The sequence below is a fragment of the Chiloscyllium punctatum genome, chromosome 2 (genome assembly GCF_047496795.1).
Source record: "Chiloscyllium punctatum isolate Juve2018m chromosome 2, sChiPun1.3, whole genome shotgun sequence".
Lineage (NCBI taxonomy): Eukaryota > Metazoa > Chordata > Chondrichthyes > Orectolobiformes > Hemiscylliidae > Chiloscyllium > Chiloscyllium punctatum.
The window spans coordinates 133,262,954-133,278,193 of record NC_092740.1 but is presented as its reverse complement, the minus strand read 5'-3'; the positions used below and the strand labels follow the sequence as shown (position 1 = coordinate 133,278,193).

General features: G+C 38.3%; 1 protein-coding gene across 2 annotated transcripts in view; it reads right to left on the bottom strand.

Annotated features, from left to right (window-relative positions):
* The window catches only part of LOC140489990 (ADAMTS-like protein 1), a 557,511-nt gene that overhangs the window by 109,208 nt on the left and 433,063 nt on the right, over window positions 1-15,240 (bottom strand). For both annotated transcript variants that reach the window (XM_072589066.1, XM_072589067.1), the window contains 2 exons: window positions 12,406-12,707; window positions 3,309-3,438 (listed from right to left, as the gene is read on the bottom strand). In XM_072589066.1, the coding sequence (XP_072445167.1) occupies window positions 3,309-3,438; window positions 12,406-12,707 (432 nt within the window). The remainder of the gene's footprint in view (window positions 1-3,308; window positions 3,439-12,405; window positions 12,708-15,240) is intronic.

Here is a 15,240-nt window from a genome sequence, read left to right as displayed (position 1 = left end):
TGCACTCAGAATTTCAAGTCTTTATCACAGCACAACTTTCAATAGCAACCATTGACAGCATGCAAAAGGCTGTAAAGGGACTGCATCAAAACGTTGTCAGGGATGGAGCAGTTTAGCTATGAAAAGAGCTGGATAACTTTGTATTGTCTCTTTAGAGCAGAGATGGTTAGTGGTGGTGGTGGTGGGGGGTGTCGTGTGGGTGGGTTGGAGGGAGGCAAAGGTGTGTAAGATCATGAGGGGCATGGACAACGTGAATGGAAAGCAGCCTTTTCCCTTAGTTGAAGGGTCAATAACAAGGGGGCATAACCTTCAAGTGAAAGGTTGGAAATTGAGAAGGGGTTTGTGGAAAACCTTTTTCACTCAGGGTTAGTGAGTACTAGAATATACTGTCTGAGAGGGCAGTTGAGGTGGAAAACCTCAATGTTTAAAAATTACCTGAATGAGCGCTTGAAGTGTCACAATATTCAGGGCTATGGGCCTAGTGCAGGAAAGTTAGACTAGTGGAGGTAGTTGTACATTTTTGGTGGTATAGGTTTAAATGGGCCAAGGGCCTCTTCTACGCTATAAGATTCTGTGATTCTATGGGATCAGAAATGCGAAGGAATGTGGGATTAATTGGATAGTTTGCTAAGAGCTGGCACAGGTACATTGGGCCAAATGGTTTCCTTGTGTGTGCTGCAAAATTCAATGATGGCAGAAAAAATAAATATACGTGAACACTTAGTGTAGATTAAACTATTAATAAGGCTAGAAATAATTTCAACTTTTCATTCATTCAAAACTTGTATTTAAATCACGAATTCATCCCCATACAGCCCAAGAAAAACTTGATGAAGTATTGTCGTTTTGATACATTAGCTGTTTCCAATTCAGACATTTCAGCATATTAGTTCTTTTTTTGTATATCCTTCTGGGTACTCACAGCTGCTTTAGGCAGTAAAGTGTTAATGAACAATTATCTCTGGCTTCACTTCGCTCTTTTTAACAAAAGGAAAAACAATCCACCAAATATAAAATACCCTAATTGAAAGGGTGACGCCACTTTAATCAGACGGAAAAAGATTCTGGACGAAGAACTGAAGATTCTTACAGACTCAATGACAACAAAAATAAACATTTCATAAATTGTGATACTGCTCCAAACTGGCAAAGCTCCAGTCCAGCAAACTGCTGCACAGCAGAGATAGAATAATGAAAGGCAGTGCAGACATATAGATGACTGGAATCATACGCTGTTGACACACATTCAATGAGGTGATTTGAGTGCCAAAAGTGGAGTTACAGATACATCTCAAACTCTGATCTCACTGGAATCTTCAGCTCCATTGTCTGTAGTATGCAGCACTTAAGCATACAACCATTAAATAAGAAACATAAGGAAAACTTAGGATGATAGTTTATAGCATCTAAGTTCTGAACGCATTTTCTTGAATCCAACATTTTCACATGCATTCTTACGAGTAGTTTAAAATAGTTGAGTGGGTTTATTTAGTTCTAATGTTTCTACTTTATATCAAAAATGTAATTCACCCATAAGAAATACAAGCCTTCTGCTCTCTGAATGCACTACTTTTGATTTTTAAATTATGCTACAGAATGAGGGATGTCTAAAAGTACTTAGTGAACAGTCATTTGACAGAGATGTACAAGTGTCATCACAAATCAGAAAACAAAACAATATAATTTCTGCTTGTTCTGAAGAAAAGTCACTGGACCCTAAACATTAATTCTGCTTTTTCTCCGCAGATGCTGCCAGACCTGCTGAGTTTTTCCAGTAATTTCTGCTTTTGTTACAATTTCTGCCAATGCTTTCAGACTCTTGTTCACCCACAGCAAGCTATAGGTACAATAACCTTCTTATCTTCTCAACCCTTATATAGCTTATATACCTATATTTCCGAGAGTGAGCATCATCAAGCAATATTATCGGAATTACTTCTTAATCACATCCGATCCTTAAACAATTGCACACACTTTCTGCAGTATCATCAAATTCTGTGCACAAACTGGGATCCTTGGCTGATCTCAGCACATACACTGAGCCAAGCTATTATTACACTGTAGCTGCCATCAGCAATCTCAGAACATACCAGGAATTTTAAAGCAAATTTTCATAATGTCATCAGCTTCTCATTTCTTTCCTTAACGGATGATGCAGATATTGGATATATTGCTAGATGGCACAAAATTAGCTACAGAGTTAGGGAGAGTGGTTATTTTAGCCAAAAATGCTGCAAACCTAATTGACATTCAGAATTTTAATTTTAACTGTGGTTGGTTGAGATACCCAAGTCTTACCACATCCAAATGAACATTATAATATTCAGAAGGTGAGGCCTTTGTGCTATTCAGTGTGTTCAGCATGCCTACCTGGGCAAGACCTGAAATTGAGGATCCCACCAACCTTCTTCCATGTCTCCAATTCTCCTCTATCCCCTTCCATGGGGCCTCCAGACATCCATCTGAAAGTCCCCAAACTCTCCACCACAAAGATTCCCTTGCCCAATATTCCCAAGGAAATAATAGGCAGCCTAGGATTTCACACTCTCTGGCTCCACAATTCCCAATCAAACATCCATTTCGTCCTCTCTTCAATGACCTCGTTCGCTGCTGAGAACAGACCAGTACCTGTTCATCCTTCCCCTTCCCCCAAATGCAGTGTTGTCCTCCCTAGTCCTGCAGCAGGCATTATCCTGCTCCACATCCGACAACAAACCAAATCAATCAGGCTGACTTCCAGATAAGGAATTGAGTGGTTGCATTACACTTCACACCGTGTGGAGATACAACTTTATTGTGTTCAGGGAAGATGCAGATTTCCATTATCATCATCTAATAATGCCTAGCAGGAATGCCAAAGGCTCAGTGGAAGTAGGGGACAGTTCATATGTCAGTCAAGGATAATTGGGAAAGAACTGAATGGTTGTATATAGTAGAACTTCGATTATCCGAACGAGACAGGCGGGGAGTATTTTGTTCGGATAATTGATCGTTCTGATTGTAAACAAGTGGTAATTTATGAGTGCCAGTTATTGAACAGTTCTTGGTTGTCTGGCAATGTACGCCATAATGCCGTTTAACTGATAACTGAATGCTGAGTTGCCTGATGCTGTTTTTACGGGACCTTGAAATCTTGTCCGGATACAAGTAATACGCATTTGTTTTAATAGTTAAAAACAAACTAAACAAACTCATAAATGAACGTGAGATGACCTTGGATGAATTGTGGATGCTGCCACAGGTCACAATGTCCAATAGTGAAAGATGGAAGCTTATTACAAAACAGAACAACTTTGAAAATTAGTTACCTTGGAGGACATGGTCCTAGGTTGCAGCCTTTAAGGAGCTGTGGGGGATGGCGATGCTTGACACAAAGACTTTCATCTGCTTTCTCTCGAGTTTGTTTATTCAGGCAAACCACATTCGCTTCTTGGACACCTAGTTAGAATTTAAAACATCACATAATTTTCAGTCAAAGTAGTAACATGGGAAGGAATTATTGACAAACGTAGATTACTTATCGAAAGCATGTAATCAAGGGTCTTCTATCGTGCTTCCTTTCACAGATCATAAGAAGTGTTTCAAATGCATGTTCCTTGTATTGCATATTGAAAAGCACATTTTCAGCAACACTGTATATAACTTCTCTTAGCTTACTTTAACTTAACTGTGTTTCTGTGTTATTTCATCAAGCTGTCTCTTTTTTTTGGGAAAATGTCAAATTTGACACAGAGATAGTGGAGAGTAACAGGTCTGAAGCTTCCCAGGAAACACTAATTGCATGGGCAAAGGAGTATGAAGGGGGCCTGATGTGTTTGGAGAACTTCAGCGACGAAGATGGAAATGAACAGGCATGCGCCATCTTAAAGCCATTTTGTTTGATTTGTTCAAAATAAGCCACAATTAATAACATGCATCTTTTCAAATAGTTCTGCACAAATTCATTAACAGACAGTTCAGCAGGCTGCTGGCAACCAGTATTGGATGAAGACTGCCCACATCAAGCTCAATGTAAGTGACTTAAGGTCAGTAGATTGATTTAGTGCACCTTGATTTATTCAAGGAAGTCAGAAACCAAATTGACAGCAGTAAAATCTATCGTACTGTGTACCTGGATTTCTTATAAGCATTTTTTAAAAGTGTACCTAAAAGTTTTCTGAGTCACTAAGCTCAAAGTAGTTGGAATTGATGGCAGTTTTTTGGTATGGACAAGACTTTGCCTGAAGTTATCATGAACTGGTTAGATGGTTAATGTCCAATGGGATACCCCAAAAGCACTTAGATCAGTGACTTTCTTTTGGAAACTTAAGTGTTAACCGGTTAAATTTTCAGGTTATACCAAACAAGAGGCAAGAATATTTTTCAAAACTGCACAATATGAATAAACACATATTTTATGCAAAGTTATGTTGTACTTACAACTGTCAAAATTATCTCAATTATTTCAACATTTAAGCTATGGACTATTTTATGACCATGAATTTTATATCAACTGAAATTCTAAGAGATCTGACATAAAATAAACTTCAGATCAATTCTAAAGAGTGAGGCCTCTAATTTTCATTTGGTTTTAATCAAAATATATCCAACTTACATACATAGTACAATTCCATTGCAAATTCTGGTTAATTGCTCTGAAACTCAGACCGATAAACAGTAATTTCAGTTTGTAACTAATAGTGCCTGCAACAGTAGTTCCCTTACACCAGCAAATGCAAGATGCATTATGACTTGGACAGGACTCTGTGCTTCTGCTAGGATGAGTAATTCATCTCAAAAGTCATTCTGTTTTGTCGTAAACTTCTTCACTCCAGTATTGGCCTGATGAATTGTCATGAATTCTGGGAAAGGTATAGCAGGCAGCAGAAAAGGGTAGAAAATTAGAACTGGCCTAGTTCTTCAAGGATCAGGATCTGAACTCAAAGCAAGTGAAATTGGCCTTAAGGCAGATATATTGAGCTCAATTTAGGCTGTCTTCACCCAATACAGCCTGCCAGAGCTCTGTTGAACTGTCAATTCATGAACTGGCAAATATTTGTGCAGAATCATTGTGAAAAATTGAAAAAATGGTAAACATTCTGCATGATTAATTCTTCAAGTTATTCATGAGGGATCATTTCAGTGGCATGCTGTCCTCCCAGGATGAAGAACTGTGTTTTGTTTGGCCTAAATGAATAGAAGCCCAGAAGAGTTGAAAAAGTTTGATGCATCTTATACAAACTGGCAGTTTGAAGCATCTTTTAATGTCTCATCTCTTCTTTGATCGGCTTTTGCCATTGCACTGCAGAACATTTTTGGTGCTGTTCTTCCACAAATATCAGCTTGTCTCTTAATGAAATCATTTGCTAATTCCAAACTGTTAGGAGTTTCCCCAATTTATATTTAGTTAACTAAAATCAACAAACAAAATAAGTCACACACCCTCTATTTCTTTGCAAATTAAACTGTCCGTTATATTCTGACCTGGATCTATATTTGGTTTCCACCCAAAGTTATTTTCTCTACCTACCTCCTCCTTCAGGAACAACTTTATTTAACTCAAAACCATGCTTCTCTAAGCTCATTTCTCAATTGTCCTTACACTCTAATGTTAATTTCCTTTTTCTGAATTTAGCCATAGCAATCCTGTTAAAGGACACAGAAGGAGGAGGAGGCTATTCAGCCCATTGAGCCTGCTCCACCATTTGTTATGATCACGCCTGATGCATCAATGCCTCTTTCCCCACAGTCCCCTCATTTATTTGTGTCACTAAAATGTAGAAATCTGCTAATCTTTACTTACATGCAACTAATCCTCCCATCCCTTTATTATTTTGTAAGTTTCAATGTGAATACCTTGCATTCTTCTAAATACTCCTTTTAGGACTGTCTTGTCATCCCATGAACCAGCAGTAATCTCCTTGCTAAGAGGACCAAAATTACTCACACAACTTCAGGTGTAGTCTAATCAAAAGACTATACAATTGAAGTAATACTTTGCTACTCCCATACTCAAATCTTCTAGTTAAAAGGTTGACAAAAACGATTAGATTTCTTAATTGCATACTAACCTTTTTGACTCATCGATCAGGACATCCAAACCCTTTGTACATCCACACTTTCTAACTTCTCACCGTTTAAGAAATATTCTCTACCATCTGTTCCTCCTACTCAAGTTGATTACCTCTCATTTTATGACAAGGTGGTGCATCTGCCAAATTCTCACTCACTAAGTTTGTGTAAATCTTCTTAAAGCAGCTTTATATCTTTCTCACAACATACATTCCTACTTAACTTTGTGTCAAATGAGAGCTTGGAAATACATCATTTGTCTCCAATATGCAAATCATTAATAATATATTGTGAATACCTGGAGTCCAACTATTGATCCTTGCGATACTTCACTAGACACAGCGAGAATGGTGTGAGAATGACCTGTTTATTTCAAATCACTGTTTTCTGCCTTGTGGCCATTCTTAATCCATACCAATATATTACATCCTATCCCATCTGCTTTAATTTTGTTGAACAAACTTCTGTGCAGTTTTATCAAAAGCCTTCTGAAAGGCAATATTTATTATGGCTACTGAATCCCCTTTATTAATTCTATTGTAACATTTTTCCATGGGTTATTCAATTTGAATTTCTCATTCTTAAATCCATGCTGACTTTGCCTGATCGGATTATCAATATTCATGTGTACTTTATCTCATCTTTTATCATAGATTCTAGTATTTTCCTTCTTACTAACACAAGGTAAACAGTCTGAACGTCAGAGATTCCTCTCTCCATCCCTTCTAAGAGACATTTGCTACCCTCCAATCTGCTGGAAACATTCCAGAATCAGTAGAATTTTTGGAAGATTATCACCAATGTGCCCATCATCTCAATAGTTACCTCCGTTAACATTCTCAGATGTGAAGTGTCAGATCTTGGAACTTAACTTTCAATCCCAATAATTTCTCCAATACAATTTTCTTACTAACATTAATTCCCTTAAACTCCTCAAACTCCCTATTTCCTTGGATTTCTAATTTCTGGAGATTTCTTATATGTTTTTTAATGAAAACGGACATAAAATAATCATTCAACGTCTCTACTTTTCAATTTCTCCCATTTTATTTCTTCTGTCTTGGCCTGTAATTTGCATCGCATTTGTCTTGGTAAATTTTTCCTTTTTGTATGTAAAGTACCAATGGAAGTTTTTACAATCCACTTTTTGCTTTTTACTTCATATTCTATTCTTCCTTTATCAGTTTATTTGGTCCTCAAATGCTGTATTCTAAAACATCCTAATCCTTAGATTTAATATTAATTCTGACTTTTTTTTGGCCTTATGTTTTAATGTTATACAACTCTTTACGTCTTTATTAGCCACAATTCAGTAACTTCTCTTTACGAGGTGTGGGGTTTGTGCCCTGAGCAAAGTACAGTTTTGTAAACTAGATAATAATTCTTTGTAGTCTAAGCATTACTTATGTACGGTCATACTCTTTAATGTATTGTCCACCTCAACTAATTTTCTCCTCACACCTTCACCATTTCCTTTGATCAAATTTATTACTCTGGCTTCAGATTGAAAGACCTCATTTTCAAACAAAGTAAAATTCTAGTAAATAAGGATCACATGTTTTTATTGTGTCTAGAATACCTACTTCTCTGACTTGCCCCTAGTCAGCTTATTCCAAATCTCTTGCAGTTCATTCAAGGCCAGTGTTTTCATGGCTAAATGTTCCCTGGATGTTGAGAGGCTTGTGATGACACTTTGGGAATTCCTCCTTTCACTATACGGATAACTGCCAAGCGGTTGTTAAGGCAGCTATCAGGTAAACATTTTTGTAGTTCTAACATGTCAGAGTCTTGTTCCATGTTCTTGCATAGATATCATTGTTGACTCTACTGAACAGCCTGGCTGAGGAAACAGCAAGATTCGATTCATAGAACATAGAACATAGAAAAATACAGTGCAGTACAGGCCCTTTGGCCTTCGATGTTGCGCCGATCCAAGCCCACCTAACCTACACTAGCCCACTATCCTCCATATGCCTATCCAATGCCTGTTTAAATGCGCATAAAGAGGAAGAGTCCACCACTGCTACTGGCAGGGCATTCCATGAACTCGCGACTCGCTGAGTAAAGAATCTAACCCTAACGTCTGTCCTATACCTACCATCCCTTAATTTAAAGCTATGCCCCTGGATCTTCAGCGTTCTAGTTGCCCTGATACCAAGGCTGTCAACCATTGTCCAGTGACATGAATTACAATAACTAACAAAGGCATTTACGCCTGGAGACAGACTGAGGGAGGTGAAGACGTTGCCACAAGCTTTGCCTGAGAGCTGCTGCTGCGACCTATATAAATGTAAAGGTAAATCCACCATAGTCTCAAAGGGGACTGGGCTGTTCTCTGATTTGTGGGTGACCTTTGTACATACAAACGTTTAATTACCTTCATTTCACCAGCTTGCCTCCTGAGCACCACCTTTTAGGAATTATCACAGAACAGGCAGAAATACATTCTAGTGCGGGACTGCTAGAAGTTCCTGATGGTCTTTGCAATATTTTTATTATCTGGAATTATATATCTCCATTCAAGATAACATCTATTTTGCAAATGAGCCAGCAGTACTTAATCTACGTAAAGCTTCCTGTGCAAACATCGTACCAGTGAAATGGACTAAACATAGAATGATCGAGTTGTGGATATTTCATCACATTCCCTCTGCAAAGAGAGATTGCAGGCATCTGCACACTTCAGAATAAAAAACTAATTGTTTTGTGACATGTGATGACAGTTGTAACTGTTCTAAACACTAAGTGGATGCCAAGTGAGTAACTAGTTCCTTCTGAACAGTACCTCCTTGAGGTCAGAGACTGTCTCTGGAGACAGTATAAGAGTGTGATTACACTAACATGTTCCTGTTCACCAGTGGCTGTGTTACATCTATACTCTTTATACCACTTCCACTCTCCAGAAAATATTCAGATAATAAAAGGAAGAATCACATCCAATGGGAAAATTTTACTGACTGAGTGACCTGTGCAACATAATGGGAGCTTACTTGGAGAATTCTGAATTAACCCATGTTTCCTGCTCAGTTGAACACAACTTCAAATTAATGATTGCCTTTAAGTTCTGTGTGAAAACATCTTTTCTGAATAAATTTGATTCCTCAATTAACAATACTTACTGTGGAGTTTAGACTATGTTTCACTCAATAAACAGTTTTTGTTTTGGTTAGCAGTTTAAAATTACTTCAGTAATTAAAGTACATTTGACTTTCATTAGTTATTAGACATTAATCAAGGCTACTGGATATTTACCAATTTAGTCAGTGCTAGATTCTTTATTGCTAGCATCGCAATACTGTTTACAAAGTAATGTCACCACAATAGTCACAGCTCCATCCCTGCTAGTCAAGCAAAATAATTTGCAAATCTGAACTTGTAACAAAATTTTGGAAATACTGAAGAGATCTGGAAATATTGCCTGACCAGCTGAGGTTTTCCACATTTTCTGTTTTTATTTCATTCACTCATTGTTGAGCATCTCTCTTTGGTTAGGTTAAGTGAGGAATTAATTCACATAGGGCAGGATACAAAGCACATGATAGACCAGTGAGCCTTACTTCTGTTGTCGGAAAGGTTTTGGAAAGGATTATAAGAGATAAGATTTATAATCATCTCGCAAGCAACAATTTGATTTCAGATAGTCAACATGATTTCGTCAAGGGCAGGTTATGTCTCACAAACCTCATTGAGTTTTTTTGAGAAGGTGACCAAGCATGTAGATGAGGGTAGGGCAGTTGACGTGGTATACATGATATTCAGTACATGGTATTCAGTAAAGCCTTTGATAAGGTTCCACATGGTAGGCTGTCGGAGAAAATGCAGAGGCATGGGATTGAGGGTGATTTAGCAGTTTGGATTAGAAACTGGCTTTCTGAAAGAAGGCAGTGAGTGGTGGTTGATGGAAAATATTCAGACTGGAGTCTGATTACTAGTGGTGTGCTACAAAGATCTGTTTTGGGACCACTGCTGTTTGTCGTTTTTATAAATGACTTAAACACAAGCATAGGTGGATGGATTAGTAAATTTGCAAATAACACTAAAGTTGGTGGAGTAGTGGACAGTTTGGAAGAATGTTACTGGTTGCAGGGGGACTAGGATAAACTGCAGAATTGGGCTAAGAGGTGACAAATGAAGTTCAATGCAGCTAAATGTGAGGTGATGCACTTTGGGAAGAATAACAGGAAGGCAGAGTACTGGGTCAATGGAAAGATTCTTGGTAGTGTGGATGTGCAGAGGGATCTTGGAGTCCATGTACATAGATCCCTCAAAGTTGCCACCCAGGTGGATAGAGTTGTTAAGAAGGCATACGATGCATTAGGTTTCATTTGTAGAGGGATTGAGTTCCGAAGCTGCAATATCATGCTGCAACTATACAAAATGCTAGTGTGGCCACACTTGGAATATTGTGTACAGTTCTGGTCGCCATATTTCAAGAAGGATGTGGAAGCATTGGAAAAGGTGCAGAGGAAATTTATCAGGATGTTGCCTGGTCTGGAGGAAAAGTCTTATGTGGAAAGGCTGAGAGACTTGGGTCTGTTCTCATTGGAAAGAAGGAGGCTAAGAGGGGATATGATAGAGACATACAAGATGATCAGAGGATTATATAGGGTAGACAGTGAAAGTCCTTTTCCTAGAATGATGACGTTAGCTTGTATGAGAGGGCTTAACTACAAATTGAGGTGTGATAGATTTAAGACAGATGTCGGAGGCAGGTTCTTTACTAGAGACTGATAAGATCATGGAATGCCCTACCTGCCAATGTAGTTAACTCAGCCACATTAGGGAGATTTAAACAATCCTTGGATAAGCACATGGATGATGATGAGATAGTGTAGGGGGACGAGCTGAGAATAGTTTACAGGTTGGCACAACATTGAGGGCTGATGGGCCCGTTCTGCATTGTATTATTTTATGTTCTATGTTCTACATAATAGGTAACAGATTGAAATGTTTTGGAATCAGAACTTGACAGCTACCAAACAATATACTTGTAAGATGATTGAATACTTTACTGTTTTAATCTATTTTCCCAAATGACTAAAGTTATTTGGTGTTACAGAACTTGAGCACTGCTGCAAAAAAACCTCACATTTTCATCAAAGCGCTCTGTCTCAAACAAATCAGGACATACACAAGAATGAAGAGGCAAAATGGAACAACATTTTGTACCACATTTTTGTTGGTAAGCGGATTCTATTTGGTAGAGACATTGCCATTGAGAATGAACCATTAGATGATGATTGAGTGTTAAATGTTAAGCTTTGTTGAAGTTTAAACCAGGCAGGTTGACTATGATTCATCAAGACATTGCTCTGAGCAATGAACTAGAAACTTGCTGCAGACTATTTTGTTTAATTCTAACAGTTGCAATACTAGTACATAGTTTTTGCTGTCTAAAAAAGCAAGGCCCTGCTTTTCAAATATATTTATACACCTTTTAAATATATGTAGTGAGGAAGATTATCAAGTGCAGCAGGATATAGATCAGTTGGAAAGTGGGAGAGAAATGTAGCAGAAGGAGATTAATCCAGACAAACATCAGGTGATACCTTTTGAGAAGTCAAATGCAACAGGAAATTATACAGTAAATCATGTGATCCTTAGGAGCATTGATAATCTGAATGATCTTGTGGTGCAAGTCCATAACTCCTTCAAAGTAGTAACACAAGTGGCGAAGGTGATAAAGAAGATATATAACATACTTGCCTTCATTGGTCAGGTCACTGAGTATAAAAGCTGGCAAGTCATGTTGTAACTGTGTAAAACTTTAGTCAGGCCACATTTGGAGCACTATGTGCAGTTCTGGTCGCCCCACACTATAGGAAGGATGTGAAGGTTTCAGAGAAGGTACAGAAGAGGTTTACCAGGATGTTGCTTGGATTGGAGTGTATTAGCTTCGAGGAGAGGTTGAACAAATTTTGACTGTTTTCGCTAAAGCATCGAAGGCTGAGCGGTGACCTGATAACGGTATGTAAAATTATGAGATGCATAAATAGAGTGGATAGTCAGTGTCATTTTCCCATGGTGGAAATGTCAAATACTAGGGGACATAGGTTCAAGGTCAGAGGAGGAAGTTTAAAGCAGATGTGTGAGGCAAGTTTTTTTAAAATAGAGGAAAGTAGGTGCCTGGAACATGTTGCTAGGGGAGGTGGTAGGAGTGGACATGATAGCATTGTTTAAAAGGCATTTAGACAGAGATTAACTGGCAGGAAATAAGGGATATGGATCCTATGCAGACAAATGTGATTAGTTTAGAATGGCACAATAGTTGGCACAGGCATGGTGGGCTGAATGGCCTGTTCCTGTACAGTTCTATGTTCCATTACTTGCAAGATATGTTAGAGTGCTTCTTACCTCCTGCACATGATTCTGAACACTCCGTGAAACCCTCATAATCCCAGTCATACAGCTCATCAAAATCCTGCAAATTGGTGTACAGTAATTCTGCATCTTCAAGGTCATATTCTACTGCTTCCCCACTGCATGGTCCAGTGTAGCAGGCTCGCTCCATCGGTGGTTTTGTACCTTCACACTCATCATCTGGCAGGTCTTCCACTGACTGAGAAAATGCCAGAAGCACTTGGCATTTGACCTTGCGACTCTGATTGCCAGCTCCACAGGTTTTGCTGCATGGAGACCAGGACTGTGGAATAAACCTGAGCACAGAATTTATTGAATGCATCAAGAGTCAGCCAAAATATTAAAATTTTTCTAACAGTCTTAAAAGAAATTGTAAATAATTTTATTTATAGAAACAAAAATATCTGCAGTACTTTTGAAATTACAACCAATACAACAAATCTCGGGTGCATGATTAATAACTTAAATATTTGGAAAAATAAGTGGATAAAATTATCAAATATTCTGTAGTAAAAGGCAAATGCACTCATATCTTTAATTGTGTCTTTGAAACCAAAGTGTAGATTTTGTAGAGACTTTGTGCCGTGATCATAATTCAGAAGTCCCAGCCGCATTTCTGACAAATCCTATTTTTGCTGGCAGAGGTAAAAGGAATGGGATGTGACTTGCATAATGTGGAAACCCAAACCCAGGAAGGCCATTTGAACTCAGCGTTGAGTTCAACAGACCTCAATTTCACTGGAGTGTGGGCTCAAATTTTTTCGTGTATACATAAATGCTTATAAAAGCAGATAAAGTACATGTAAGCTGTCTGGCTGTGAATTATGGACATCCTTGTTCTTTAAATATTGAAAAGGGGACAACCTGCCTATATCTGAGCTGAGTAAAAGTAGGGCTTACAGTTTAAATTGCTATTTATTGACAAAACCATTTGTGCTATCACTATAACATTATAACTGCTTAACTCCTTCTATAATCTGTCACTGTCATAGTGAATAGATATAAAATTCCCAATTTACTTCACAAGTCCAAAATGTTATGATGGGATGAGCTGACTGATGTGTGTTTCTGAATATAAACACTTGTTTTTATAAGGAATTTAAGTATGGATTTAAATCTATTTAATGGCCTTTCATCAATGACTTCAAAAATGTGGTGAAGTTTATAACAATTACATGAAATTTATTTCACTTCATCTCAGGATGGTTCTTGAGATCTGCCCATCATGATAATGTTGGCATGGTGTGTGGAAAGGCAAAGTGTGGTGCGTGTAGAAATTTGGTTTTCAGATGAGTTGGCACTAAATTAACATGGGGCAGCTTTGCGCCCTGAGAATGAGTGGGGTGGGGTTATGGGTTAATCATGAGTTTGCATAGAGTTAATAAGAGGACTGGGGTGGGACTATTTGGAGGCACATGGGTGGCTTGGAGGATATTAAAGTCCACTGGGGTGGATGGACCATGGGTTGGCTTGAGTTGGCATGGAGAATGGGTGAAACAGTGAAGGCTAGAGATCCTAGCACTGAACAATGCAACTGGGATGACCTCCCAGAGAATTGAGCCCAACTAGACTTTTGGCAAACCCTTTGCCTCCCGCCACACTATTCCTGGGGGTGATGGACCAGACTGGAGAACACGGTCAAAATGTCGATCTCACTATTCAGGGCATTTTTGTTTCCACTGAGGCAGGTGCAGTGAGCCAGAATATTTCCTAGTGTTGTGCATCTGCCCAGGGAACAAAAACAGAGACATTATTCTGACTTTGGGTATGGTGATTAATGATTGCAAACTACATTATTTTCTTGAGTATAAGTCAGTTTTGGGTACCACCGCACATTTCCATTTCTCACTGATGCACCTAGTTGGCAATTGCATCCACAATGCAAGGCTAATCCTCAGTTGAGGCCCATACATGCTCCAGAAATGGTTCGTGCAAATGACCAGGGCTTTAGCTATACTTCCTTTCGTAATCTAAGGATATGAAGGATAATTTTTACTATTATTCCCTGGGAAATACTCTGATGAAACAATCATGATATAATTCCAAAAAAGCCTTATTTTCTAACCGTTATGTATGGTAACTTGTACAAATGGATGAAACGATACCCTCTCTGAAAATACTGTCCCTGAAATGAGATTGAACCAAATTGTATCATCTCGCTTTACTATGGATGAAGACAGCTAATTCACACAGTTTCAAAGGCTATTTATAACATCTCATTGCTCACTATCATATCTTATAGTCAAACTGTCCACTGGGATAGTCACCTTGATGGTGCAAATCAGGGATTGAAAGAATTGAAGTAGAACAGTCAACCCCCTTCCTATCTCCATCTGACCAATTGCAATTTTAACATTCATTCCTCAGCCACAAACACCCAGCTGAAATGGTCAGCACTATTTGTTGAAGGTCACATGTGAAGTTTGCTTTCAACTTTGTCCATATCATAGTCACTGCATGTTAAAGTAATTAATCAAAGAGAACATTTGTGCGAAAGTAGCAGCACATAATCCAACAAAACAACATAATAAAGGTACTTTTTTAATAATCATAAGTAAAATAATTCTATTTCAACTTCTTTACATTGTAAATGCTTTTGCAGTAAAAAATCAAGTCCACACGTTGCGTGTGAAATGATTCCAGTTTTGCTAACACTGGGAGAGTAGTAGTCACACGCTCAGACTGGAGCTATTCAAACCTTTTGATAAAGTCAGTGAGAGCAATGTGTTCTCTCTGTGCTCTGGATTTCATTCTCAGACAGAGGGCAGTAACAAAACAAAACCACAGAAAAAAAAATTACTGCAATTCTGAAACTCAAGCTGCGAAAAC